The sequence below is a fragment of the Melopsittacus undulatus genome, chromosome 8, assembly GCF_012275295.1.
Source record: "Melopsittacus undulatus isolate bMelUnd1 chromosome 8, bMelUnd1.mat.Z, whole genome shotgun sequence".
Lineage (NCBI taxonomy): Eukaryota > Metazoa > Chordata > Aves > Psittaciformes > Psittaculidae > Melopsittacus > Melopsittacus undulatus.
This window is the reverse complement of record NC_047534.1, coordinates 43000029-43026256: the sequence shown is the minus strand read 5'-3', so window position 1 is coordinate 43026256 and position 26228 is coordinate 43000029. Positions and strand designations below refer to the sequence as shown.

Here is a 26228-nt window from a genome sequence, read left to right as displayed (position 1 = left end):
GTTCTTCAGCTTACAATTCTGGGTTGCTCACAAGACTGGTTGCTTACTATTAGATTTCAAAAATCAGATTTCAAAACTATAAGATTCATACTGTTTGCTCTTCTTGTATGTGGAACTATAATACTATTATTTTCGGAGTTACTAGAACCATGCCAGTAAAGAAATGATTTACTGGACCTACTAAGGTGCACTTTTAACTTGCCTCCAATGCTAACGTCTTTAAAAGCGAAAGTGAATCCCAAACTGCTGTATACATTACCAGAAAAAATAAAATCAAATCAGAGTTTGAAAGTTAAAAATCTATGTAATACAATTTGACTCTTACAACTGATTTTCTCCTATTTTTTTTTTCTTTTTTCAGATATGGATCTCAGGTGCAAGTTAAGGCTGGATCAAGGGCCATGCCGTGTTTATATCATAAAATGGTACTATGATAAACAAGCCAATGCTTGTGCTCAGTTTTGGTATGGTGGCTGTGACGGAAATGGAAACCGCTTTGAGAGTGAAGAAGAATGTAGAGAGGCTTGTGTATTTTTTGCTGGAGGTAGGAATTTATCTGTACATTAACAAAGTGCAAGTTAAAGATATTGATTGTTTGGGTTTGTTATGAAGTATCCAGCATGGTATGTAAAAACAAACCCACTGATTTAAAGAATATTAGCATTCTGAAGTCATATGCTCACTGATTAAAAAAGATGTGTACCTATGCAATATCACTTTCGCATATATCATATGGAACAAAATGGCAATTTTTCATCAGTATCAGGCATACAAAATTTCCTTTTTACTTAGATATAGTAAGGCTAGTATAGCATTTGTTGTAGTAATTACCCTTCTTTTACCTAGATCTTTAAATACTACCATTGTATGAGCACTAACTATACCTCATTTAAAATTATATATATGGCTTTTGAAAGCAATCTTTGATCATTAAAATGATGTAATTTATTTTCTTTTACAGGCATCTGATGTTTGGCATGGATACTGCAATGAAGACTTCACTTTTTTAAAGCACAAGTGTACTCATAAATCCTATTTTAATACTTCAAGCATAAATTACCATTTCCAAATTACTTGCAAAGTACTACTCAGAACATACAGCAAATATAAAACATAAATACAGCAAATGCATCAACTTGTGGCCTGTGTGCTCTCTGGGTCACAAGACAGGGATGTGGCTCAGCAGCCCACCTTTCCCAACCACATCATAGTTACATTTAGTCCTTTTTTTCTGTAAACTTTCCTCAGTTTTCATTAGCTAGCAAGATATATGACAAATGCAGTTAAAGCACATCCACTGATTTATATGAGTGATTATAATAGCTGGCATCACAAAATTAGGTTAGTTCATGTCTAAAGTGTTCATCAATGCATTTCTCTCCTGAAAGCCAAGTCAAAATTTTAAATGAATTTTAGTATTTTCATCTGTCAAAAAAACCTCTTAAACTTCTGTTCAAAACACTGAAACACATCATAGAATGTATTCTTTATTGCCCATCACTGCCATATTGCTTTTTACCTTTATGTCTGCCTGTATATGATGTATTTCCTTTTACTTAACTCGATACTTAAAAGCTTTTTTCTAATAAAACATTTCTGGGTTTACTGCCGGGACAGAGAGAGGGTAATGGTACTTTTACAGGACTAAAAGCTTCTCTCACAGCTAAATTACACCTACTGTGTAATGTGCTCCTGATTAGGTAACTGGTTTTCTGACACAGCCCTTAACAAGACTGAACATCTCGAGCACTCCTCCATATGAAACCTGACAATATCTTTGGTTGGGTTTGAGGGTTTCTTTCCTGAACACATGGCAAGTTCAGCATATCGGCAACAAAAGATGGAATGTGGCCTCACGCCTGAAGACCCACTACCCTTCCTACTTCAAGACCCTCAGCAGTGAGCCTGCCTAGATGTGGCATCACACTGCCTTCCACATGGGGAGAGGGAGAGAAGGGACGGACAGCACCTACAATGTTTTTACTTCATGAAGTTTGCATCAACTTCCAAATGGCTTTCAATGGGTTCCTCATCAATTCAGGGACCAGCTCTAGGGAATGACCTGCCAAACACTGAGTTTCTTCCTATGATTCATACTTAATCTTTTTTTTAATTGGTAGGATACTGCCAGTAAAATTCAGCTAGATACAATTTTCAAGTTATTTCAAGCTAAAAATACATCACATTTAGTAAAAAAAAAAGCAAGCAACAACAAAGCCCACAAACAAAAAACCTCACCAAGAACCAAACACACGACTTAAAGATGCAATTTACTGAGTAAGCGAGGATTTCACAGGCTTCAGGTTTCCTAACTGCACAGGGAATTGGTGTGACAATCCTTCACGGCAATGCAGGTGTTTCCTTGTACCAGACAAAGCTAAGACGAGAGGAAAAGCTGGAACTACCGTATGGAATGTTCCAAAGACTCAGAGCATCCCACTCTCCTTCACAGAACGTTCGCAAACCCCGAGGAGCACTTGACAGTGCCGGGGCTATACCTCCACGCCGCCGGGCGCCCTGCAAGGATGACAGCCGTAGCAAGGGACACACCAAACTGAACGGTACCAAACACCCTTCCCTTCTGTCACCACCGGCCGCCGCTACCTCAGACCAGCGCGGGGCGGGGCGAGGGCGGACGGGAGAGAGGGCTCCCTCCCCGCGTGCAGCACCGAAGCCAATCCCGATCGCTGAGGGAGCGCCAGACACCCCCCCCCCCCCCCGTTGCCAGGACGACACGCGGACTCGGCGAGAGGAGGGCTGTGTCGCTGCGGCCTGCCGCGGTTGGCAGCCATGAGTGCAGTGTTGGACGTGCTGTGGGAGGACAGAGATGTCCGCTTCGATATCTCCCCGCAGTGAGTGCCGTTGCCCTGCTCTCCCCTTGCAGCGAGGCTTCGGGGCCCTCCCGGCAGCTGTCAGTAGGCCAAGCGCTGTCACGCCGAAAGTCTGAGCGCGGCCGCCATTAGTGGCGTGGTGTATGCTGGGAGCCTTCCCAGTGCGGCTGCGCGGTGGGGGAACTGTGATGTTCTGTGAGGGCGGGAAAAGGGTTGTGTGGCCCTTGGGGCTCAGGCCAGTTGAATGGGGAGCTCTGGTTAAGTGAAGTGTAGTCACCGTTCCCAATCTATAAAAGAAAAGGGAAAATAATAAAGTTCGGATACTGGAGGACTGAGGGAAGGGTGCTCTGTTCCTAGCGTTAGCTGGTGCTGAAACAAAAGTGTCTGAGGGCATGGTTCCAGTCACTGGTAATAGGGCTCAGCGTAGCTGTCTTGGTGTTGGCAGCCTGACTGCACTGAAGCGGATGGTGGTTGTGTAGTCAGTGAGCGGCCAGAGCTGAAGGGCTGTGACATCCCTGTGGCAGCTGTGTCCTGATTTCAGCTGAGATAGCGTTAATTTTCTTCCTAGTAGCAGGTACGGTGCTGTGGTTTGGTTTTAGTGTGAGACACAGTGTTTCCTCATTCCTTGACCTCTAATGAGTTGTGAGCTTTGTCTGACACATAACATTTATACATAAAATTTATGCTCTGGTTTCTGTGGCAAAACCCTGCATAGCTTTTGTAATACGGAGCTACAAATTAGCAGCTGGTTGATGATTTTGGGGGTGAAGTTTGAAAGTGTGCTATCACACTTCATCTTGCTCCTACTCATTTGACCCTACTGAGAGCACCCTTTGCCCCTTAGATATGCTGCCTGCAGTAATTTTAGAAACATTAAATTGTATCTTGAATGTTTAAGCAGTTCTCTATTTTCTTGTAGAATTGTGATGTAGACAGAGCCTGCTTCCATATTTAATGCTGTTGTTACTATTCTTGCTAACTCCAGTCTAATGTCTTTTGTGCTATTCTAGTGATGTATTATTGAGTCCATACTTTGTGTCTTGGTCCTGATCTTCAGCAGTCTTACAGTCCCTCATAGAATTCTGCTCCTGATAATGTATTTTATTTCTGTCATGCCAATACACTGAAGAGATTTGGCTGCTTTACACAATACAATTAAAATACAGCAAAAAATTCACAGGTACTTAAATATTTAAGTAGTTAGACTAGTTAAATAAAGAATAAAACAAACAAGCAAACCAAACCAAAAAATAAACCCCAACAAAACAAACAAAAACCCAAAACCAACCAACCAAAAAAACACACACAAAAAAACCAAACCACACCCTTTGTGGATAATTCCTTTGCTGGCATCTATCTCAAGCCTAACTACATTCCTCTAAGTACAGCAAGGGGCAACAAACTATCCACTAAAAAATCATGTGAATGCAACTTCTTGATTTTCCCTCCTATTTCCACAAACTTTATACTCCCAATTTAGGGGTATAGTTTGCTTGATCACACTCACTACATAATTACGTATTTACTGTTATAATTGAATGATGATGGTATTAATATTCTTCATATGCCAGATTTAGTGATACCAGTTTCAGGTATATAATGTTGATTTGTGTGTGTGTGCATGTGTGTATTTTTCATTGTATATAGGATGCACTAAGCAAAAAAAAAGGAGGAAGAACAGCAAAGTGGGAAAATAGAAATGGCCTTTTAGAGCATAAATCTAATTTGTTTTTCAGTAGGGGTTCTTTTTCTTCTTTTTTTTTTTTTCTTTTAGACAAATGAAAATGAGACCTGGAGAGGTCCTTATAGACTGCTTAGAGTCTGTTGAAGATACCAAAGGAAACAATGGAGACAGAGGTAACTGCATACTCGGGGAAATTGTAAACTTTCTAATATTTAATGTGTATAAGTTCTTGAAAGCCCTGTCTGGTTTCCATTGAGCTCAGTAGCAATGGTCTGTTGCAGGTAATAAGTCCTCCCTTTTTCACAGATCTGTCTCCCCTTAGAGTATTTTCAAATGGGATCTCTTGTTCAAAGTTACAGGAAGGTGATAATATTGTCTCAGAATTTGTTTAGAATTGAATACCTTGTAAATATAATCCATTTCTAAACGTCATGGTGATCTTTTGCTGTAATCCTGTTTAATACTTCGTTTTTTTGTAACCTAGTTTAAACTGAACCAGTAAGGAATATATATATATATATATTTAGTGTGGAAGGGCATGAAGCTGCCAGTGAGCTGAGATGACCCTTTCTGGGGTTGGATGGGTTGCTGTACAGGGTACAGAAGTGAAGAAATTTGCATGTGACATAGAGGGGTGAGGTTATTCATGAAGACAGCTGCGATAGTTAACTCACTGCCTTCCCCTTCTCCTCCCCAGAGCAGTTCTGTACAGTTTGTGTCTCTGCATTTTTACCATAGGCAGGCAGATGTGAAATCAGTAACCATTCTTGGTTTGGTTTTGAGGAATGCTGGTATATATGAGAGGTTGTTCCATCTGTTCCTTGCTGGATTTTCTCTCTGAGCATTCAAGAGAAAAAAGCATTGTGATTTTCCTGCTGGGGTGTCCTGTGCTTTTTTTTTTTCCTGTCAAGGGGAAGGAATATTCTGGTGTTTCAAGTCTAGAGGTAATGTACTGCAGAATGGAACATTTAACTGAATTGAAATTCCTCAGATTAAAAATACTTACACTCCTTCTTTTCAGGTAGACTGCTTGTGACAAATTTGCGGATTATTTGGCGCTCACTGTCATTGCCCAGAGTCAATCTCTGTAAGTATCATCTCCTGTTAAACAACTGCAAAGTTCTTGTTTCCTTTGTGGTGGCATACTGTTCTTTCACAACTGTATTGATTGCAGTATCGAATAGTAAGGTATAGTTCTGTTGCTCTGTGAAGTGTAAATAAACTGTTACTAATGAATCTCTTTGTAATGTAGGAACTGTTATAATAATTCATAGCAAAATATTAATATTCAGTGTTAGTTTCTTAAAATAGAAGTTGAAGAGTACTTTAGGCATATTTTTCATTTGGCGTTAAGTGGGATTCATTATTTTTCTCAAAAAAAACAAAAGTTTGGGTTTCTTTACATCCTGCTTTACTCGTACTTCTTGTTGCCACCTGTTTACTAGTCACATTCTGTATTATCCTACAGTTTTTATTCCCCACGAATGCTTGCATTTCCAGATTTACTGTTGTAAGCCCTGAACAAGCTTCTAATTTTAACTGTATGAGTAGCTAATAGGACTACTTATATTTAATTTCATTTGCCCTCATTTTGTGCCCAAATTATTTTAAGGGCTCAGTTCCCAGTAGCCAGGCAATACTGAAAATCTGTCTTCTGTTCGTAACCCAGATGGTTGTGGAATGTCCTTCTTTGGAAATATTCAAAACTCAGTTGACAGTACCCTGAGCAGCCGGATAGAGTTTGTCCAGATTCGACAAAAGCATTGGACCAGATAACCTGGTACAAAAAGGACAAGGTCCCTTCCAACTTAGATTAGTCTTTGATTTTGTGGTGAGGGCCCAGACCATTAACCACACTTGTGTAATTCTCACAAATAGCACCCAAAGCTGTGCTACAAAACTCAATGTTATACTTTGTTATTTTGACTTATTTTGTCTTGTTCTCAAAACTATTCTTTTTTTTTTCCTCCCCTAACTTTTAGCTGTTGGTTACAATTGCATTATAAATATAACTACAAGAACTGCCAACTCAGTAAGTTTCAAAAAATACTTCTTAGAATAATAAAGCTGTAATTCATTGTTTATACCTATTGCAGTGTATTTCAATAATAATCTGAAAAATTACTTGCAAGAACAGTAATAGAATCGTAATGGAAGTATAGTTTAAAAGTTGAGAACGTACATTTTTATGGGAGTGTGGGTTTAGTCAGCTTCCTAAGGCAGTAAAATTGGTGTAATCACAGTGGTGATTTCTTCTCCCCTAGGTAAGTCAAGCACATGTTGGTTCATTGTGTCTAAAATTAACGATAGTCTAGATAGGCACTAATTTTGCGCGAGAAAGCTCTTCAATACATAGCTTGAATTTCATGCAACTGTGAAGCGAAGAAGGGGAGATTATGTAGGCCCCCCTGGGCAGCTACATAGTAACAAACACAAAAATACTGTTTCAGTCATAATACTGCAATTATATAGCAGGCAGGCTTCATAGTTTTACTGTTGATGGAATTGCTGCTTTCTCAAAAAAAAAAACCAACCCTAGTTCAGTTGAAGACAGCAGTAGAGCAGTGGTAGAATCAGGATTACATATTCAGATATACTATTTAGAAAAAGAATTTTAAAAATATGTCAAGATTATTTATGTCAAGTACAGTCAAGCTACTGTATTGTCAAAATGCTAAATTTCATCTCTTCCTTACAGAAATTACGAGGGCAGACAGAAGCTCTGTATATATTGACTAAATGTAACAATACCCGGTTTGAGTTCATATTTACCAATGTTGTCCCTGGGAGTCCCAGACTCTTCACTTCAGTTATTGCTGTGCACAGGTAGCATACTTAAAATAGTGTTTGTTCATTTATAAAATTCAATGAATTAAATATGTGGGATTACTGTTGTTGATGGACCAAGTATATGATACCATATGTTAATATATAATTATTTACTTAACATTCAGAAAACTTTCCCAACAGAGTAGAACACAATCTCTAGAAGGAAGGGAGAGAATGATCCCATATTCTAGTAGGTAACTGTGTATAATGAAAATTAATGTCAATTAATACCAGTCATTGATCACAGTTTATACACATTGTGTGTATAAACTATTGGAACAAATAAAACCACGAAAGAGCTAATTTCAATGTGCATTTTCTACCTATATTTTCTGTCTATAATAATTTACTGTAATTTTGGACCACTTAATGGCCCCCAAAAAAGTTACATCCTAGTCAAAACTCTAATTGATGACAAAAGAGTGGATGTTTCCCACCTAAAGGTAAGTCATCTGGATGAATTGGTATATAAAACATTACCAGAGGTTTCTATTTAAGAGCTGAGGAAAACAGGTGTATGTATATTGGTTGGTTGTGACTTAAGCAGCAGTGAAAAAAGAATTCTTCTATAACATGAGACTCAGAAGACTTATTCTTTGCAATGGAAGCTGAGAGATTAGTTTTAAGGAAAAGAAATAAATAGTATGCACGTGACGAGTACAGGAGATCAAAACAGATGCCCCCAAAACCCTTAACATTTATAAATAACTTCATTAAGGAAAAGTAAAATGTAATGTTTTACATTGATGAAGTTTCAATAGTACTCTTCATTTTTGTGCAACGTGATGATGAAAAAAGTTGGAAATATACAGCATTTCATATTGGTGCTGAAGCAAACAGTAAAGATAATAGAAAATGCTTAAATGGTCATGTGTATGTTTTATTTTTTGCAGAGCTTATGAAACTTCTAAAATGTATCGTGATCTGAAGCTGAGAAGTGCATTGATTCAGAACAAGCAACTGAGATTACTACCACAAGAACAAATATATGATAAAATCAATGGAGTTTGGAATTTGTCAAGTGACCAGGTATAGTGAGAAATGAGACTATGCTGACTACAGCAACATTAAAATGTTTTGGCTTTCAATGTTTTGGTTTTGTAACCTCAGAGGAATTGCCCTTAATTCAGTTCATCAGCTGATGCGTGTGGAGAAGCTGGTCCCATATATTTGTTACTCCGTACAACAAAGTCTCTTTTGGCAACGTGAAGTCTACTGACATTGCTAATATGCAAGGAACTAGATACCCAGTTCCTGTTAAAAAGATATATTTATCTATTTTTAAAGCTCTGTATCATCCTGAAGGACAATCATGTTGTTTCCAAAGTCCTCCTCTGAGTATCTATAAATTTACATGCACCTTTGACTACAGTGTAAGACTATATTGTCTTTTGATTATTGGAAATGGAATTGGAATAGGAATCTATGTCTTAAAATATGGAAAAATAAAGACTATAAGGAAAAAATAGAAAACATTAATATTCTTTTACAGGGCATTAGTTGCAAGTATTTCCCAGAGCCATGAAACAAAGTGGGAGCTGTTATTTCTGCCTGTGCAATTTTAGTCCAGAATGGAAATAAGATCCTTCCTAACAAGCTAAAAAGTTCTTTCCTCTCCATTCCCTTGGCACACATCTCCACAATTGCCTAAGTTTAACCCACATGCCATTGTACTTACGCTATACACCAATTCCAGATCTGTACAGTTAAGAACATGCTCACACGCTTCATGTACTCCCATGAGGTCTGCTGTGCTGGGATTTGATCCTACTTAGTTGCAGTAATGGGTGCTCCCAGCTATTTTCACCACTTGGGCACTGTGTCATTTAAAGATTGGCTCTTGTTCCCTTATAATCAACAGAAGCATTTTGACTGGTTTTGGTGGGAAATGATCAGGCTTTTATTGAACTAAATATGAAGCTGTGTCCTGGTCATATTTGAATGAGTAACAGCAATCATTTTATTTGGAACGAAAAAAAAGGCTGTATACTTCAGAGCAGTTTTAACATGTCTTTTCTTTAATAGGGAAATTTGGGAACATTTTTTATTACTAATGTGAGAATAGTTTGGCATGCAAATATGAATGACAGCTTTAATGTCAGCATACCGTATCTACAAATCGTAAGTGTCTTAACCATTTTCAAAATGAACTGGCATAAGTTCAAGTATTCAGTTAAAACTCCCAGCTGATCAAAATTAATATTTCATGTCCCACAGTCAGGGTGCAATTTATTCTTACCAGCATCAACCAAAGGGTAGGGTTGTTTGTTTAGATTTTATTTTTTTGGGGGGTGTGGGGGGGCAGGTTGTAGAGGTTTTTGTGTTTGGGGTTTTTTGTTGTTGGGGTTTTTTTGTTGTTTGGTTGTGATTTGGGTTGGGTTTTTCCTGTCCAGATTAACTGGGAGCTTTCACTGGCAGGTACAGATGTTGAAAATGGCTTGCATATCCAATTATCAAACTATTTATGGTGATGCTTCATGCCACCTATGTACACTGGGATTAATGATTTGTGTACCTGATGTTCAGAAATTAACTGTTACCACTCCTGATAAAGACACTGCTCCCCGAGGTTCAGATTTGTAGTGGTAAATGGGAGGGAATGCTGGCAGCCAAGCTTCCAGAACCAGTAATTATAATAAGTAGTGTTAAAAAAAAAGAAAAAAGATAAAGCAGATTTTTATCAAGTAATTCCAAAATCTTTAACAAAACGTTTTTACCTCTATACCATTAGCGTTCAATAAAAATAAGAGACTCAAAGTTTGGCTTGGCGCTTGTGATAGAGAGTTCTCAGCAGGTAAGAGCCTTCAATAGCCTTTTTTTTCATTGATTACATTTTCATATATAATAGTTGCCTAATTCCAAAATATTACAGGGCTACTTTTAAGGTACTTAGTATTCCTCCTCTGGGGCCTTTTGAACACAGCTTTTGAAAAGCCCTCTACACTGCTTAAAATGTCTGTGTGTTTTGGTCGATATGGCTGTTGTGAGTCAGTTTCTCTAAGCAAAGCAGCAATAAGCCAGCATGACTGCTTAAGTAAAATAACTCATAATAATAGTGTTAAACAGTATTTTCTGTCAGATTATCTTTGGGATCTAATTACTTCTATACTTAATTAAGACCACTATTTTTATTCTTTTTCACTTCTGTATGTGTTTTGGTCTAAGAGACAATATTACTTTTCTTCAACTTGGCCTTAATCAGAAATGGTTTCAATGATAGGATTTATTTTTAAAGTTGAAATAACTTTATTTAGTGTATCTGAAAGTTTTTTTTTAATAAAAACATCAAGCTCTAACAGGCTGACTAGCTGAATAGCTAGGAATAAATCACTTAATATCACTTCTGAATTAGTATCACTTCTGAATTTCTCCCACCCGTTTGCTTGTGATTTTCTGTGCAAAAAGTTTGTTGCCCATTTTTATAACAGAGAAAAAAGTTGGTTTAAGAGTAAGCAACACTGGTAAATGTAGTTTTGTTTGTTTTTTTTTTTTTCTGTGTTATATAGAGTGGAGGATATGTCCTTGGTTTTAAAATAGACCCTGTGGAGAAACTACAGGAGGCAGTGAAAGAAATTAATTCACTTCACAGAGTTTATTCTGCTAACCCTATATTTGGAGTGGATTATGAAATGGAAGAAAAGGTACTCTACTACTTAAATTAGATACACTATTGTGTTAACAGCAGTAATAAAAATGTATTAAACTTATTAGATATGTGGATTTCCCTGCCCATGGCTTGGGGGTTTGGAACCAGATGATCTTAAGGTCATTTCCAAACCACACCATTCTATGATTTACTTACTCCAGTGTTTTAATTTGCAGCCTCAACTTCTTGAAGATCTAACTGTGGAGCAGGTTCAAGATGATGTGGAAATAGAAGCTGATGAGCATACAGATGCATTTGTGGTAAGCTGTGGTAAAATGCTTCTTGTTTGGTTATTCAAGTGTAAAGCTGTAATCCTCCTTTAAAGATAAGCTACAATCAAACTGTCTATATTTAAAACACATCTGCACACCTTTTATTCAAAATGCTAATCACTACAGGTACTTATTCTGTGTATGGATTTTTAATTTAAGAACAAACTATTATTCAATATAATTAGTAGTAGGTATTTAAAGTAATAGTTGTGTGTAGTTTCTCAACATGTTAAGATCAGGAATAACTTGAAAACTAGCAGTATAATATAATATAATCAAATACATTATATTAAAACAAGTCTTCCTTCTCGGAGCAGATTAATAGATGGTGTTATCTGTATGCTCAGCATTCATCTAAAATTCAAAAGTTTTGATTGAAAGATTTTTAGAACAGCAGCAATTTTGGGTCACTCCTGACAACCTTTGCACTCCTAACGATACAGTTTAGCAAACTGTATTCCTGTTTGTCCACAGTGTTTCTTTCGAGGAATTTCCAAATTTACTCCACAATCTAGTAACACCTGACTACATGACTGAGAACTGATAGCCTGAAGTTTGAGACTGAATTTCCACATACACAGAATGGGAAAGATTGTACCTCTTTCCCAGATTCTGTCTGAGAGTAGAAAAATTTGGTTAATTGTTCACTTACTCTATGTTTGTTTCTTAGATTGAATATGATGGTAACTGAAATTTGATACTTAAGTTAGGGTTTGAAATTTAATAGTAGATGCTGCTGCACGTGAGGCAAGAAATGCTAGGATGCTGTCAGTTTGTATTCATATTAACATTTTATTCACTTTATTTTTCAGTGTAACAAACATAATATGGATATTTTACCATTTAAGAATCTTTGTTTATTATGATGGAAACCTCATAGATTGGTATTTAATGAAAAACAACATAATCACCAACTCCTGTTAGAACTCTGTTTCAACATAGGAAAAACCCTGTCCTTACACAGACTGGTTTGTTGAAGACAGTTTAGCAAACACAGTTTTAACCACAAGAAATTATTAGCAGATTTGGTTTTAGACTTTTTTTCCCAATATTTTGAGGGTTTTTTTTTACCTTTCTTTTGCAGGCTTACTTTGCTGATGAAAACAAGGTAAGAACAGCTTCTTTCATACTACCAAATTCATGTTGTTAAAATGGGATAATAAAATTACAAATTACCTTCTGCTTTATTTTCTCTCATACTTCATGCATTCCAAAAAGCAACATGACGGGGAGCCTGTTTTTTCAGAAGAACTAGGACTTGCGATAGAGAAGCTAAAGGATGGATTCACACTCCAGGGACTCTGGGAAGTAATACCCTGATTCAGATTGTCACGTATTTGTTTCTTAAACAAGGAAAGACTCTCAGTTCTTACTGTGCTTATGAGATCTGTAGAAGATAATTTAGAAATATCAGAGTAAACATGCCAAAGAGTGGGTAAATATTGAATAGTATGACCTCAGGATATGTCATAAAGGAAAGATTATTCAAAACCCTTGTATGTGTAAAAGTGTTGTATTTATTAGGTTGTGTAAAGAGCTGGAGGACTACCAGTATCTAATGTAAGAAGGAGCATGGCCCCAGCTGCTGGTGGAGGCTGTGCCCTCTGCAGACACTCACACATTCCACAAGCCTCAGACGTCTTGCCCTTCCTCTGGTCCCACAGTTTAAGGCCCCAGGAAGTCCCTCCTCTGTCAGGCTGTGAGGACCTGGAAGTTCCTTCCCATTTTATTTCCACTGCCATTACGTAAAATGTCATATGCCACATTTTCACTCTGCTTTTGATTGGCTGACTGTGGGTTTTGACACACTCATACCCAGATGTTTTCAGGCTTGTGACAGACAGGACCAGCCATCCCATCCTGCTTCCCCCAGAAGGTAGTCAGAGCAGGAATTCCCTTCCCCTAACAACACAGGGTCCACCATGGTGTTTCAGCCACCATTTTATAGAATCATAGAATAGTTAGGGTTGGAAAGGACCCACCATTTATTTTTATTTTACAACTCCATGACCCATGTGTTTATATACTGCCCTGCAATGGGCTGCCAGGACCAGCCAACACTAGTCATTTTATCTGCAAGTATGTTGGAAAAGGAAGACTCCTCTTCCTCATACATGAAGACCACCATTAGAGATAGGGCAGTGTGTGGTTTATAGTTTGATGCTCAATTTAAAGAAGTCACATATTTCTATACAGTGATGTATTTTCCCATAAGGATTACATCTAAATCAGAGGTCCGTAACCACGACACATATGCAGAACATTTTGTATCTAGGCATATCAGTTGTGTCATTGCAGCTGTGCTGTTACTGATAACTTTGACAAAAAGCAATACTGTTCCAAATACTAGTTTTGATGTCTCATAATCTTGTTAAATGTTCAGCATGTAAGCACATATCATTCCAGATACTTACTTCATTGTGTTTCAGATATCTTCATACAGTTCTTTTTTTCTTTCTTTTTGATGTTTTGTTTAGTGTTTGGGTTTTTTGGTTTGGTTTTTTTTTTTTTCCTAGAGCTGTTTTTGAAGGAATGGTCTGGAAAAAAGTGCACACACAAATAGCTTCTGTGTCTGAGTCATTAGACCTTTCTGATGTTATGTATTAGAGAGAAATGAGTCATTTATTGTTTAAAGGAAGATGCAGCTGTTACGTTTTCTAGTGAGGTAAGACCTCTGCGCTATTTTCTATAAGTGGAAAAAGTCAAATGAGCTCTCCTCTCAGCTGTTGTTTTAGCAGCTGACTGTTAATAGTAAAGTAACTGTGGCGTGAATGTAATTGTGGTGTTTGTCAGAAGTCTCTCAAGGTATGTATTTTAGTGAAATACCACCTATGTTGAAAAGCAATCACTATTTCAATAAACATTGATAATGTTATATCTCGCTGTAGATCTTGCATTCAAACAGTTGCGTTTTGATCCTGTTTCTCTTACTTTTAATGACCATTTTACCATATGAGTAAAAAGCAATCGTGATATGGGCAAAATACAGTCCTTCACCAAGGTACATTAAACAGCTTAAAATTTCAGATTTGTTTTGGTTCTGCATTAGACCCGTAAATAAAAATATAAATGTGCCCAGTCTAAATTGTAAAATGTTCAACATAAACATAATTTTTCTAAATTCACATTCACTTTTCAAACAACTTTTCTGATTACATGTGTTTCATTCTCTATTCTACTGTTCTGATGTACTGGTTTTGGTTTAGTTTAACAGCAGTTAGCACCATTTCTACAGTCAAATTTAAAAGGGTTGGTAATGTCCAGAGTATCTGAAATAAAGACTGATGTTTAGTAAGGGGGTGGAGACTTAATGTTAAATTATTTTTGAAAGAAGAACTTTACCTAAATAATGCATCTTTAATGTCTGAGTAGTAGGAGTCAGTTTACAAATAAATACAACCAAATGGATATTAAGAAGAAGCTTGGAATGAATTTCAAAGTCTTATTATCAATATTGGAAGAAATCACAGATGTGACATGGATATGTAAAAATAATTTTAAAGAGTAGATAATTGATGTGAAGTTCTGGATGTTTTCAGTGTCTTTAAGTATTGAGCAACTCTGAAACCAATTGAACAGTACTTGCAGCTGACAACTTGATTAACAATATTTCTGTTTCAGAATATTTGGTAACACGTATATTTACAATCTTGCTCATGGCTGTCTCACTGAGTGTCAGATTCTGCTGTCCTTACTCATCTCAAGTAATTTCTTACATTGCATGTAATCTCATTGATTCGGTGTGGAGCACAGTGACAAAACCTGACCATAGCAACTAAAGCAACAGTTGCTTCTTTCACTCTTTGACAGCTGCAAGAGAAGATCTATTTTTCCAAACCAGCCATCTTAAATTCCGACCTGTAAGAGTATGTACCTATATTTAGCTGGCTAGATTAAATTGCAGAGGCTTCAGGCCGGGCAAAGCACATTGGTCTGCCTTTTTTACAGACAGACCTTTGGGCAGACAACAGCTAAAGGTTTCTGCTCCCTCCCCTTTCCCAAGTATTTGCAAAATGGATTCCCAAAGGGAACTCACTGAAGAGCTCAGACTTTACCAATCCACCCTTCTTCAGGATGGCCTCAAGGAACTCCTTGAAGAGAAGAAGTTTGTAGATTGCTCTCTAAAAGCTGGTGACAGAAGCCTGCCTTGCCACAGATTGATTCTGTCAGCATGTAGCCCTTATTTTCGTGAGTACTTCTTATCTGAGCAAAATGAAGAAAAAAAGAAGGAGGTGGTTTTAGAGAATGTTGACCCCAACATCCTGGATATGATTGTCAAATACCTTTATTCAGCAAGTATTGATCTTAATGATTCTAATGTGCAAGATATTTTTGCTTTGGCCAGTCGCTTTCAGATCCCTTCTGTATTCACTGTGTGTGTCTCCTACCTTCAGAAGAGGCTTGCTATTGGTAACTGTCTGGCCATCCTTCGATTGGGTGTTCTGCTTGATTGCCCAAGACTTGCATTTTCTGCCCGTGATTTTGTTTCAGATCACTTTGTGCAGATCTGCAAAGAGGAGGACTTCATGCAGCTTGCCCCGCATGAACTTATCTCAGTTATTTCGCCTGACAGCTTAAATGTAGAGAAGGAAGAACTGGTATTTGAAGCAGTAATGAAATGGGTCCGAACAGATAAGGAGAACCGAGTAAAGAGCCTGGGGGAAATTTTTGACTGTATACGTTTTCGTCTGATGCCAGAAAAATATTTCAAAGAACATGTTGAGAAGGATGATATAATCAAAAGCAACTCAGACCTCCAGAAAAAAGTAAAGATTATTAAGGATGCTTTTGCTGGAAAACTGCCTGACTCTGGCAAAAGTACAGAAAAGTCAACCAAAGGGGAGGTGAACGGCGATGTAGGAGATGAAGATTTACTGCCTGGCTACCTGAATGACCTTCCCAGGCATGGCATGTTTGTCAAAGACCTAATACTTCTGGTTAATGACACTGCTGCAGTAGCTTATGATCCTCTTGAAAACGAATGCTACCTAGCAGCCCTGGCAGAACAGATTCCCAGAAATCATTCCAGTATAGTCACCAAACAAAATCAGGTCTACATTGTTGGAGGACTGTATGTGGAAGAGGAGAACAAGGATCAGCCTTTCCAGTCGTACTTCTTCCAGGTATAAGCTTCATAACTGGTGCAAAAACAGGTGCTTGTAAGAGTTACTGTGAGTTGTTTAGTCTCTCTGCACAGTCAATGGAGAGAAGTATCTGTAAAGAGCTATTGCTTTCTCAGAGAGATAAATGAAACCAAGGGACTTGCATCTTCTCTTTCAAGATCAAGCCCCGGTGAGATCTTGAAAGAGATGAGTAAGAGTAGTGTATTATATCTAGACACTGGCTTTCATTGTTTAAGGCCCAGATTTTTCATGGTACACATGCCTAAATTTAAGCCTAGTAATACTTTTGTAAAACACTTTTTGTGAGTTCCTGTTAATTTCCATGACAGCAGAGTGTTTTGCTGCTTTAGACCCAATGAGATGCCTTTATTTTTTCTGAATCTGAACTATTTTTGTGGCAGCAGTAATGTGTGTATTTTAAATACCACTTTTGTCGATAAAATTCCAGCAGTCCTTTTGTCGCATCAACATTGGAAACAGGAGGGCATTCTAAAAATACAGAATTTAGCTGTAGAAGGTTGTTTTCTTGGCAAACTGTCAATGGCAGTAAACTAAATACCATCTTTCAACCAAAAGCATAATTTTATATCTTTGTAAATCTGTATAAGGCCGATTAATACAAACTGTAACTTGTACAACATGTTTCAGAAAAATGAGCAAAACTACAATCTGGCATGCTTACACCATAACCTGTTGTGGTTTGAGCTACCTGCCTACATGCTTGGGGGCATATTTAAACTATCTGCCAACAAATTATGCAACATGCCACTGGCCACATCCCATCTTTAGGCCTAAGAGAATGAAAGTAGGTCCTTATTCAAATATGAAATAAAGCAGAGTAATAAGCGGTGATGGAATTTTGAAGCCTTCAGATATTAAAAAATGCAAATATTAAGTGTTTGTAGGAGTATGGCTTACTACAATTTCGTACACAGTGAAAGAGCTGGTTTCAGGCATTTGTTATGCCTATGAGAGGGAAGTCTTAGTTTGCTAGAGAGGGATTAGCACTGTTTCATTTCCTTATGTAGGTGTGAAACACTGACCACTGAAGTGCAAACTTTGTTGCAGAAATATTATTCTAACAGAAATACTGTGTTGATGTCATAGTGTAATATGATGTCATAATATCCAGAAACAAACAGTCCATGTCTCAGGCTACTAGGAAGGGGCCTCTGAAAAACTTAACCTGAAGATTGATATTAAAAATTGATAAAGTTTTCAGAATCCTACTTTATGTGTCTATGTACGTTTCCTGAAATCCTGATCTTTTGCTTGTCATCTTTAAGTTTCCTTGCTGCTGCTGCCTATAGTTAAAACACTTGTCTGCATTACCCATGTGGCTGTTGTTCCCTCTAAAATGCTAATGTGGTGCCAAACCGATTTGCACTCACTGATCTCCCTTGCTCCAGCAGTGAAGCTCCTGTTACCATTTTATTTGGTAGCAACCTAGGAGAAAACAAGGCTGCTACTGCCTCAAAAATGCATGACTAGTTTATGCCAGTATCAGTAGGTACGTCATCTTCAAGAGTGATTAACTAGCATGCTATGGTCTGTGATGGGTACATCTTCTCCTCATTAAACCACCCAGATACAGTTGCTGGGGTATTCCCTGTCAACGAACTAAATGTCACTGTTGCAATAAAACAACAGGGGTGTCCAGTAGGGGTGGTCTATCAAAGCTGGGAGGTGCATTTTAGCATGGAGACCTTGACTGTGAAACATATATCTGGAAAAGTTTGTCACAGAGCTAAACCCAGACCTGACTGCTTTGGCTGAGCTTTCTCTTGCTTTCTATCAAATGCCTCTACATTTGTGCAAATTTGCATTTTACTTTCCCTTCCTGCACATAATGAATCAAATCTATATGCAATAGAAGAGAGAAGGTAGATACTCTTTTGAATTTTAGAAAGCATTCAAGTTCAATTGCAAATTCTCAGATCAAAACAAAAATTGAGCACCACAGTTCTAGGAAAACAGTGTTTTGTTTCATTTGTCTGCTTTTTCTTCTCTCCTCCTTCTGCTGCTTCTCCTTAGGTGTTTTCAGCATACTGAATGTGAATCGAAACTGCCGTGGGAGTACTTCAATAGGGATTACATCAACATTATTGCCAAGGGAGCTGCACTGCCTGCTCTTTTTGCTTAGGAATGAAGTCTTTATTCATTGCACCTTCAGTGATCTCAGGAGCTTTTGAGGGTATTTGTGATGAAACACCATGTCTTTTGCTGTAGGGGTTGCAGAATAAACATCTGTGACATTTGCTGATGATTAAGAATGGCGTGAGGATGTCTGGCATCTCCCATTGCAGCAACAAGCACAACCAGCTAAATGCATAGTTGTGGAATAGCAGGAGTGTCTACTTTCTTCAGGGTGGTAGAAGAACAATTTGTTCTTTCCAACATGTGATAGGGAACTCAGAATGATGGATCTTAAAACAAGGAAGAAGTTTAATAATGGGGCAAAAAAACTGTGAGGGTGAGAAGATGCAAAGAGAGCTGTGTGGTATTGACTGCTGTGTCTCAGCACCATAAAGCAGAGTTGGGTAGAAGTCATCATCACTAGCTGCACTGAGGGAGGGGTAGATTGTTCAGGCAGGCAGATGAGCTGTTCAGGGGCACTGATTGCAGTTAGATTAATTTTGTGGAACAGTGTTCATTGTGTGGATTTTTACTATTTGTCTTTCCTAACACTTCCTGTTCTGATGCTCTTTCAGCTGGATAGCATCGCTGGTGAGTGGGTTGCCCTTCCTCCACTGCCATCAGCCAGGTGTCTCTTCGGGCTGGGAGAGTCCGACAGCAAGATCTATGTAATTGCAGGCAAGGATCTTCGCACAGAGGAGTCTCTAGATTCAGGATTGTGCTATGATCCTGTGTATGTTGACAATTTAATTCTGCCCACTGAGGACATGTAACTAGCCCATTGTTAGTTGAAAGAGCCTAACGGTGATACTCTTCTTGTTCCAGTGCAATGAAATGGGGTGAGATCAAAAAACTACCCATCAAAGTATATGGCCATGCTACTATCTCAAACAATGGACTGATATATTGTCTTGGTGGAAAAACTGATGATAAGTGAGTTTCTAAGTCTTTTCATGATGATTTATAATGTTATTTGGTTGGTCTTTATAGATTATATGTTCTCACCCTCACAAATTAGGGTTGCTCTTTTTTACATCTCTGGATTCAGATTGCTAACATTCTGGCAGAGGGGAACATGCTATGGCACATACAATATCTTTTTCATTATAAGGAAAAATTGCATATAACTTGTAATCCCAACTAGTTATTAAAATAACCCTACTTATTCCAAGGGAAATTTTACTTACATTGCAGACACATTAGTAATACATAGCTATGAGGACCCTCATTGAAAGTATTAGTTCTATGGATGTGATTAGTGCTTTGTAGACATGCAAATATTCCTAGATGAGATACAAGAAAGGATCTCATGGAGGGGAGAGAGGTGTGATAATAAACCCACACAATCCACTACAACTAGGTCTCGCTTGGAACAAGCCAAAAGTTCCATAGAATGAATACAGGTTTTCTTTTTCCTCCCTAGGAAATGTACTAATAGACTGTTTGTATACAATCCCAAGAAAGGAGACTGGAGAGACCTGGCTCCAATGAAAGTGGCTCGCTCAATGTTTGGAACAGCTATCCATAAGGGCAAGATTGTCATTGCAGGTGGTGTCACTGAAGAAGGCCTTACTGCATCTGTTGAAGCTTTTGATCTGACCACCAATAAGTGAGTACAACATTCAAACTATTTTAAAGCAAGGGTTTTGCCATCTAGGTAAAACCACTTCTAGGAGCCCTGAGCTGAGTCACAAAGGTGTTCCAAGTGCCTATACTCCCACTGACACGCTTGGTATACATTCACATCTACAGCAATAGCAACAGCAACAGCAGCAGCAGCTTAAAGAACCAGTATCTCTGGCCATTTTTCCTGCCCCCATGTGCATGTTCTATGCTAGTATAGCTATATTGCAAACATGATCAAAGAGCTCATGTAGCAAAAATAACCCACCCTCTATTCTTGGGTTTTTTAAAGTCTGATTACTTTCCTAGTCTTGTTGACCACACAGCCACATTATGCTATGTGTGCTGGCATAACAGGGGAAAAGTGGGAGAGATGGGCAGGGGCCGCACTATCTAGTTGAAGCAGCACTGACATGAAACATGAACTCCCAGCAAGAGAAATCAGGTCCCTGAGCAGGACTAGCTGAATGTCCTTCAGGTGTATGGCTTTGTGATGTCTTGCTGTTCATGCACTTTGTCACAGCAAATACTGTTTACTACTAGTTACTGACTGGCAAGTAATTCTGCTTATTTATTTAATATGAAAACTCCAGGAAGACTTTCAGTTTTAAGTGCATGCTATGAATTACTGTAAAGAAAAAGTAATGACAAAAAGAGTAAGTCATACATGAAATTAGCTCACTTATTTGGTCCAGAAACTTTCCAATGCTCTTCCTCACAACACAGATGATCTTTTGCAGTCAGCACCCCTCAAATGTTTATGATTTTCCAGGACTTTATACCCTCCGTATGTCTTTCTACTCTTAATTTTCATTTTTGTTATTTTTGCTATTTTTCCTTCCTATCATCTGACTTATGAACTTTCATTTAAAATAATACCCATAAAGCTTTATTATGATAGCTCAGACTTGTAAGTGGTCCTGGATGATCTTTTATCAACAAGCACTTCTATTGTACAAACACATGGGCTGTGCTGTCTCCACTGACAGATGGCATTGCAGCCATTAACCTCACAATGAAAACTTTAACTGTATACTATCCCAAAGAGACTTGCTTATAGAATTTACCAATACAAAATGTGAATTATGAAAGAAGTAATTCTGAGGGAACTTCAGACTTTATGGCTTCTATAGAAGCAAAAGGAAGTACAGGTCACTTTGTTACCAGAGTCTTCTCTTCCACTGTTCAGAAACACCTTCTGCTTGAGGATGCTGACTGCAGGTTCTTGCTTTGGTTTACTCTGGTTTGTTACAATCAAGTCACGCAAGTGAGAGACCAATTAGCCTATTAGTTTTGATTTTGCCATTATTCAGCAGTGGGAAGTCTGTATGGTTTATATGTTCCTACGTGTGAATTGGCAGAAAAGTTGAAAGGATGCTAATAAGCTCCAGTGACTCTTTTTAAGCTCAAATGATTATATCAATGCTACTTGACATGGATATGCATTTTGGAAACTATAGAGAAAAAATGAGAGTAGCTGGGGAACAAAACATCTGTATAACGCATATTGCTGATGATGGGCCTAAGAAACCTGCAAGAAGTGGATATCTAGTAAGAGATGTCATCACAATGCAGTTCTGTCACTTAAGACTTGTGGGTAATTCTTGTGGGGATGGAGACACTGAAACTGCTGCTAAATGCCAGATTTGTTTCCTTTTATTAAACCATTCACTCAAAGACGTCCTTAGTACCTGGATTTTTGTAACTCAGAGGTGTATTTTAATTAATTCAGTGTAGACTATTTGTCATGTCTTAGTTAACTTAGGGTTTTCTTTTCATCCTTAGGTGGGAGATAATGCCTGAATTTCCCCAGGAGAGAAGTTCCATCAGTTTAGTCACCTTAAGTGGAGCTTTGTATGCTATTGGAGGCTTTGCAATGATTCAGCTTGAATCTAAAGAATTTGCACCCAATGAAGTCACTGATATATGGAAGTAAGTTTCACTTTAATCACATTTTCCTGGTGGAAAGCTAGATCTAAAACAGAGGGTTTCAGTTTAACTCTGGAAATGAACCATAGCACAGGTTGCAAAGCACTTCTTGAGTTTGTCAGAAAGTAAGAGATAAACATGAGATTTGGATCTAATATCTAGTTCCGCCTACTGCTAATTTAAACAGTCTGAGTCATGATCTTCAGATGCTCTACCCTTTTCAAAAGAGTAAATTACCAATCTCTCTTAGCAGGCTTAGCCTTGTAAAAGTACCATAAAAAAACAATCTCTGTTTCGTGATATTCTTATGCAGAAAAGCCTCTATACACAGGGGTTTGTACGTGGTCATGTCTCAATAGTCAAATGAGTAATTGTCCCAAGAGAATCAGAAATGCCTATCTGCTAGATTATTTTTTTAAATCTAAATCTCAGTGGCAGTGACGAAACATCACACTTTGGCTGTGACTCTTCAGTTGCTAAGGTAGATTCAGGAGTTTAACTGGCAGAAGGATAGAAAAGATTCCCAGAAAAAAACATCTTTGTATATAAGAATCTGAAGGAATTCAGAAGGGATACATAAGGTAGAAGCTTTTGTAGGAGTAATTAAAGAAGCATGACAGGCCAGCAACAAGCTTTAGGGACCAGGAAAAGGACAACTCACATGTCCTCTAGTTCTTTTGTTGTGCCATCTTTCAACAGATGGTTGCTATAAGCCTTTGCAACATGTCGACTATCCTCCATTTCCTGTATTTCTTGGGTGACATGGTCTAGTGCGGGGTGGTTGGAACGAGATGATTTTAAGGTCCTTTCCAACCCAAACCATTCTGTGATTCTATGTGTGATGAAGCATCAAACCCAAATTTTTAGAAGTTATATTCTGACCTTGTTTTGTTAAACCTAGGTATGATGATGAAAAGAAGGAATGGATTGGCATACTGAAAGAGATCCGATATGCCACTGGAGCCTCCTGCCTGGCTACTCGCTTAAACCTCTTCAAGTTATCAAAACTGTAAACAAAATGCTGGAATACAGGATATGGTGAGGGAGTTTCAATAAGCTCTTCTGGTTTTATTGCATGGAAATGTCCCCAGTTGTACAGAGTTTTGTAGCAGCATACACTAGTTATACTGTTGACTGTTAAACAGTTCATCTGTTTGTCCAAGTCTTAAGATGTTTACTAGCTAACCAACAACTGAATTTTTGCCAGCATTTGAAATCCAGAAGAGTTCTGATTAATGTCTATTAGAATAAATGAAGATTTCAGAGAGAACTCCATTTTTCACTCTATGGAATTGCCAGTAAAACTAGTTAAGACTTCCTTATGCTAAGACAATCCAGGATATATCCTCCAAACAATGCCTATGAATTAACTGTTAAGTTAAATATAACTAGTAGGTAGCTCATGCTATTCTCACTGGCTGTTTGTACAGCCTGATATTCCCCCTCAGCAACATATGTAAATCCTGCATTCTTCAGCCATATCTTGAAAATATTTTCATTAGAGCCTTCTAAAAATAATTTAGCCTGGAATTGAAGTTGCATGTTGAAAAATGGCCTAATACTGCGTGGCCTAAGAAATGCCATTCTTGGCCAAAGAGAGCAGTGTAGCCAGACAAGAGGAAGGAGAGTGGAGGTCACAAGATTAATAGCTCTACTGTCTCATCTACTGTTTAAGCTTCTGGTAACAAGGTTTTTCCACTTTTTTATGCTTTTATATTTATTTACAAAGCAAATATTTTATGGAAGTTTTTCTCAGAGATCTGAGGCCATTAACAAGAATTCATGAAAAAGTCCTAGATCATCAGCAAACACAGCAGAGGACTTTTTCATCTAATAAAGAGTTGATGCATTTTGATGTTGAAAATTTTAACAATTAAACTTTGTTTTTAAAACTATAAAACTATCACTTGGTGGTGTCTCTTTTAGTGATCAGCTCATCATCACTGTCATATTGGCAGGACACAGATTGCCCAAAACAGAGCACTCAGTTTCCTTGAAGGAGATCATACCCATCATTTCTATAAAGGATCTCTTTGAAGGATTTCTCTATTGGACAAAGCGGGTGTCATAAATCTAAAGGATGTCATAAATCTAAATCTTATTACAACTGATGTAGCAGGAAAACTGGAAAAGCCACTCACCTCACCTGACTGAATAGCAATTTCAATTACCAAATGACCCCTTGCACTGCCTTTCTAGGAGACAGAGGTTAATGTGGCAAAGATGCAGCCATCATAGGTCCTTTCAATATGTTACTGTGGACTGGTACTTGATCTGTGTGTGGGACATGTGTCTTATCATCCTCTTTAATACCCAAACCTTCAGGTGATCTTAGCATCTTTTTATTGGCTTCAGTTAAATCATTGGCTTACACCAGCACATCTGCTCTAACACCTGCTGATTTAATTAAGAATGAATGCAAAGGATCCAAAGCAGGACATTTTACTGAAATGCTCTTACAGTGTGCTTTTCACAGAAGCCCTTTCTGAATCCAATCATAAGAAGTTTTAATTCTCTTCACATTGTGAAAGCTCATAACTTTATTCATAAATGACTTGACTTGAAGATTCTGGCTTGGCACAGCATGACTGCCAGATACCTGAAAAGCAGGGCTCAGCTCAAACACACGACCACTGATCACTTCAGCTACAACCACTGCCACCTTTCTTATGCTCCAAAGTTGCTACTTGAAGGCCATCTGTACAGAAGCCAGGTCATGCAAGAGACCTCTGACTTGCAGCCCACCTGAGATCCTAGCTAGTATGTATGATTGCTCCTTTTTTTACAAAACATAATGTGCATAGAGTCTTTCTCTGTGCTATGCCTTCAATGATGTTTTCTCAAATCACTTGTCTTCTATGTCTTGGAGCCCTTGTCCTTTTGAAACCATAAGCAGCCATCTACTACTTTCAGTCATTCCACAAATGTGAGGGCTGCCTCAAGAGGAGAGTTCCCTACAGCTTAGGGCTATTCTGTTGTTTTTTTATTGGCTTTTCACTAATGTCCTTATTCCTGTTCAGTCAATAAAAAGTATCTCCTTCTACTACTGAGTGGTAAAAAAAAAGGTGACAGGAAGGTGCAAATGGTCAATTTAGAATGCGATTGCTTATCTTTGCCAGGTTTCAAAGGAAGTGGTAAAAAGAATGTCTATTGTTTCTACTAAAAAGGGAAAACATACACACATTGTGTATGTGAAGAAGATGAGCACAGCTGTAGTCACAACATGGCTGCCTTTGAGAAGAGGCTGATTTGCGGAAGTAGGGCCACACTGCAGTTACTGCTCTACAATGAGCACTTTCCTGGATACTCCAACTTTTTCCTTCTACATCTCAGTATTCCATGCCTCCTGAATCAAACTCTGTCTGGGCTCAGTCACAGGAAGCTGGTAGCTGGTAACTGGCAGATGGTTTTCAAACATGATAAACCAGCAGTGTTTTTCACCACCAGTAACCAAGGTGGTTGTCACTATGAAGACTTTTCTTGGTTTCAGTTTTCAGTCTGATTTTGCTCTTTTGCATATTATCTTGTTTACAGACCAGGAAGGTTAGCTGGTTTGTCTAATTTTGTTTCACTTCTATTAGCAAGGGCAGGTCCAATGCATAATGCTATAATGCTAAATTCCATGAATGATCCAGTTGATAGTAAGTGCCTATGTCTGACATAGGCATTTTTTGCTCCTTGTATAAAACTTTCAGGTATCCCTTCCCAGTTAAGTGCAGGTATTCCAAGGGTCTGCCAGACTAGTCTGTCTTTTAAGTATGTGAAGGTGTTCCAGAAGGGTCCAGCCATACACACCCCATCAGAGGGTAGCAGAAGCAGCTGGAAGTTCCTCACTGCACAACACCCTCCCCCAACAGAGTCACCCACAGTACCTCTGTTCTGGAGGATGGAAACAGAATGGCTGTAACAGCAAGCCTATTCTTAGCGAATCTGCATTTCAGTTTCTTGGTTTCACAGTACAGAAACTGTTTGATCCTTATTGCTCATCCTGTCACATGCTGGAGGACAGACATAGTTTCCAGTAGATCTGCTGCCTCCTCTCACAGTCAAGTGTATTTCTAATTTTTTCTTTGGACAGTTTTATGCCTGGTGAAGCCCCTGTGCTATTTATTTAGGAGATAATAATGTAATTTTATGGCAGAACTGTCACAGACT

The 26228-nt window shown here is 38.2% G+C and overlaps 3 protein-coding genes across 4 annotated transcripts in view; all 3 read left to right on the top strand.

The window, feature by feature from the left end:
• The window catches only part of COL28A1 (collagen type XXVIII alpha 1 chain), a 32015-nt gene extending 31046 nt beyond the window's left edge, over nucleotides 1-969 (top strand). Inside the window, exons 35-36 of the mRNA XM_031052127.2 lie at nucleotides 362-544; nucleotides 962-969. Coding sequence (XP_030907987.2) covers nucleotides 362-544; nucleotides 962-969 — 191 coding nt within the window. The remainder of the gene's footprint in view (nucleotides 1-361; nucleotides 545-961) is intronic.
• Nucleotides 970-2741: 1772 nt separating this feature from the next.
• Nucleotides 2742-13076, top strand: BBS5 (Bardet-Biedl syndrome 5). Of its 2 annotated transcripts, none has more exons than XM_005152626.3 (12): nucleotides 2742-2852; nucleotides 4606-4688; nucleotides 5537-5602; nucleotides 6498-6547; nucleotides 7214-7341; nucleotides 8238-8373; nucleotides 9370-9465; nucleotides 10076-10138; nucleotides 10851-10985; nucleotides 11167-11250; nucleotides 12347-12370; nucleotides 12481-13076. In XM_005152626.3, the coding sequence occupies exons 1-12, from the start codon at nucleotides 2791-2793 to the stop codon at nucleotides 12580-12582; spliced, it is 1029 nt and encodes a 342-aa protein (XP_005152683.2). In that variant the 5' UTR covers nucleotides 2742-2790; the 3' UTR covers nucleotides 12583-13076. The 2 variants fall into 2 exon arrangements, with proteins under 2 accessions (XP_005152683.2, XP_033921367.1); XM_034065476.1 differs by lacking the exon at nucleotides 2742-2852 and adding an exon at nucleotides 3857-4011.
• Nucleotides 13077-14656: 1580 nt separating this feature from the next.
• Nucleotides 14657-23913, top strand: KLHL41 (kelch like family member 41). Its single transcript, XM_005152625.3, has 6 exons — nucleotides 14657-16385; nucleotides 19097-19254; nucleotides 19347-19454; nucleotides 19945-20130; nucleotides 21930-22076; nucleotides 22975-23913. The coding sequence occupies exons 1-6, from the start codon at nucleotides 15276-15278 to the stop codon at nucleotides 23084-23086; spliced, it is 1821 nt and encodes a 606-aa protein (XP_005152682.2). The 5' UTR covers nucleotides 14657-15275; the 3' UTR covers nucleotides 23087-23913.
• Nucleotides 23914-26228: the final 2315 nt, after the last annotated feature.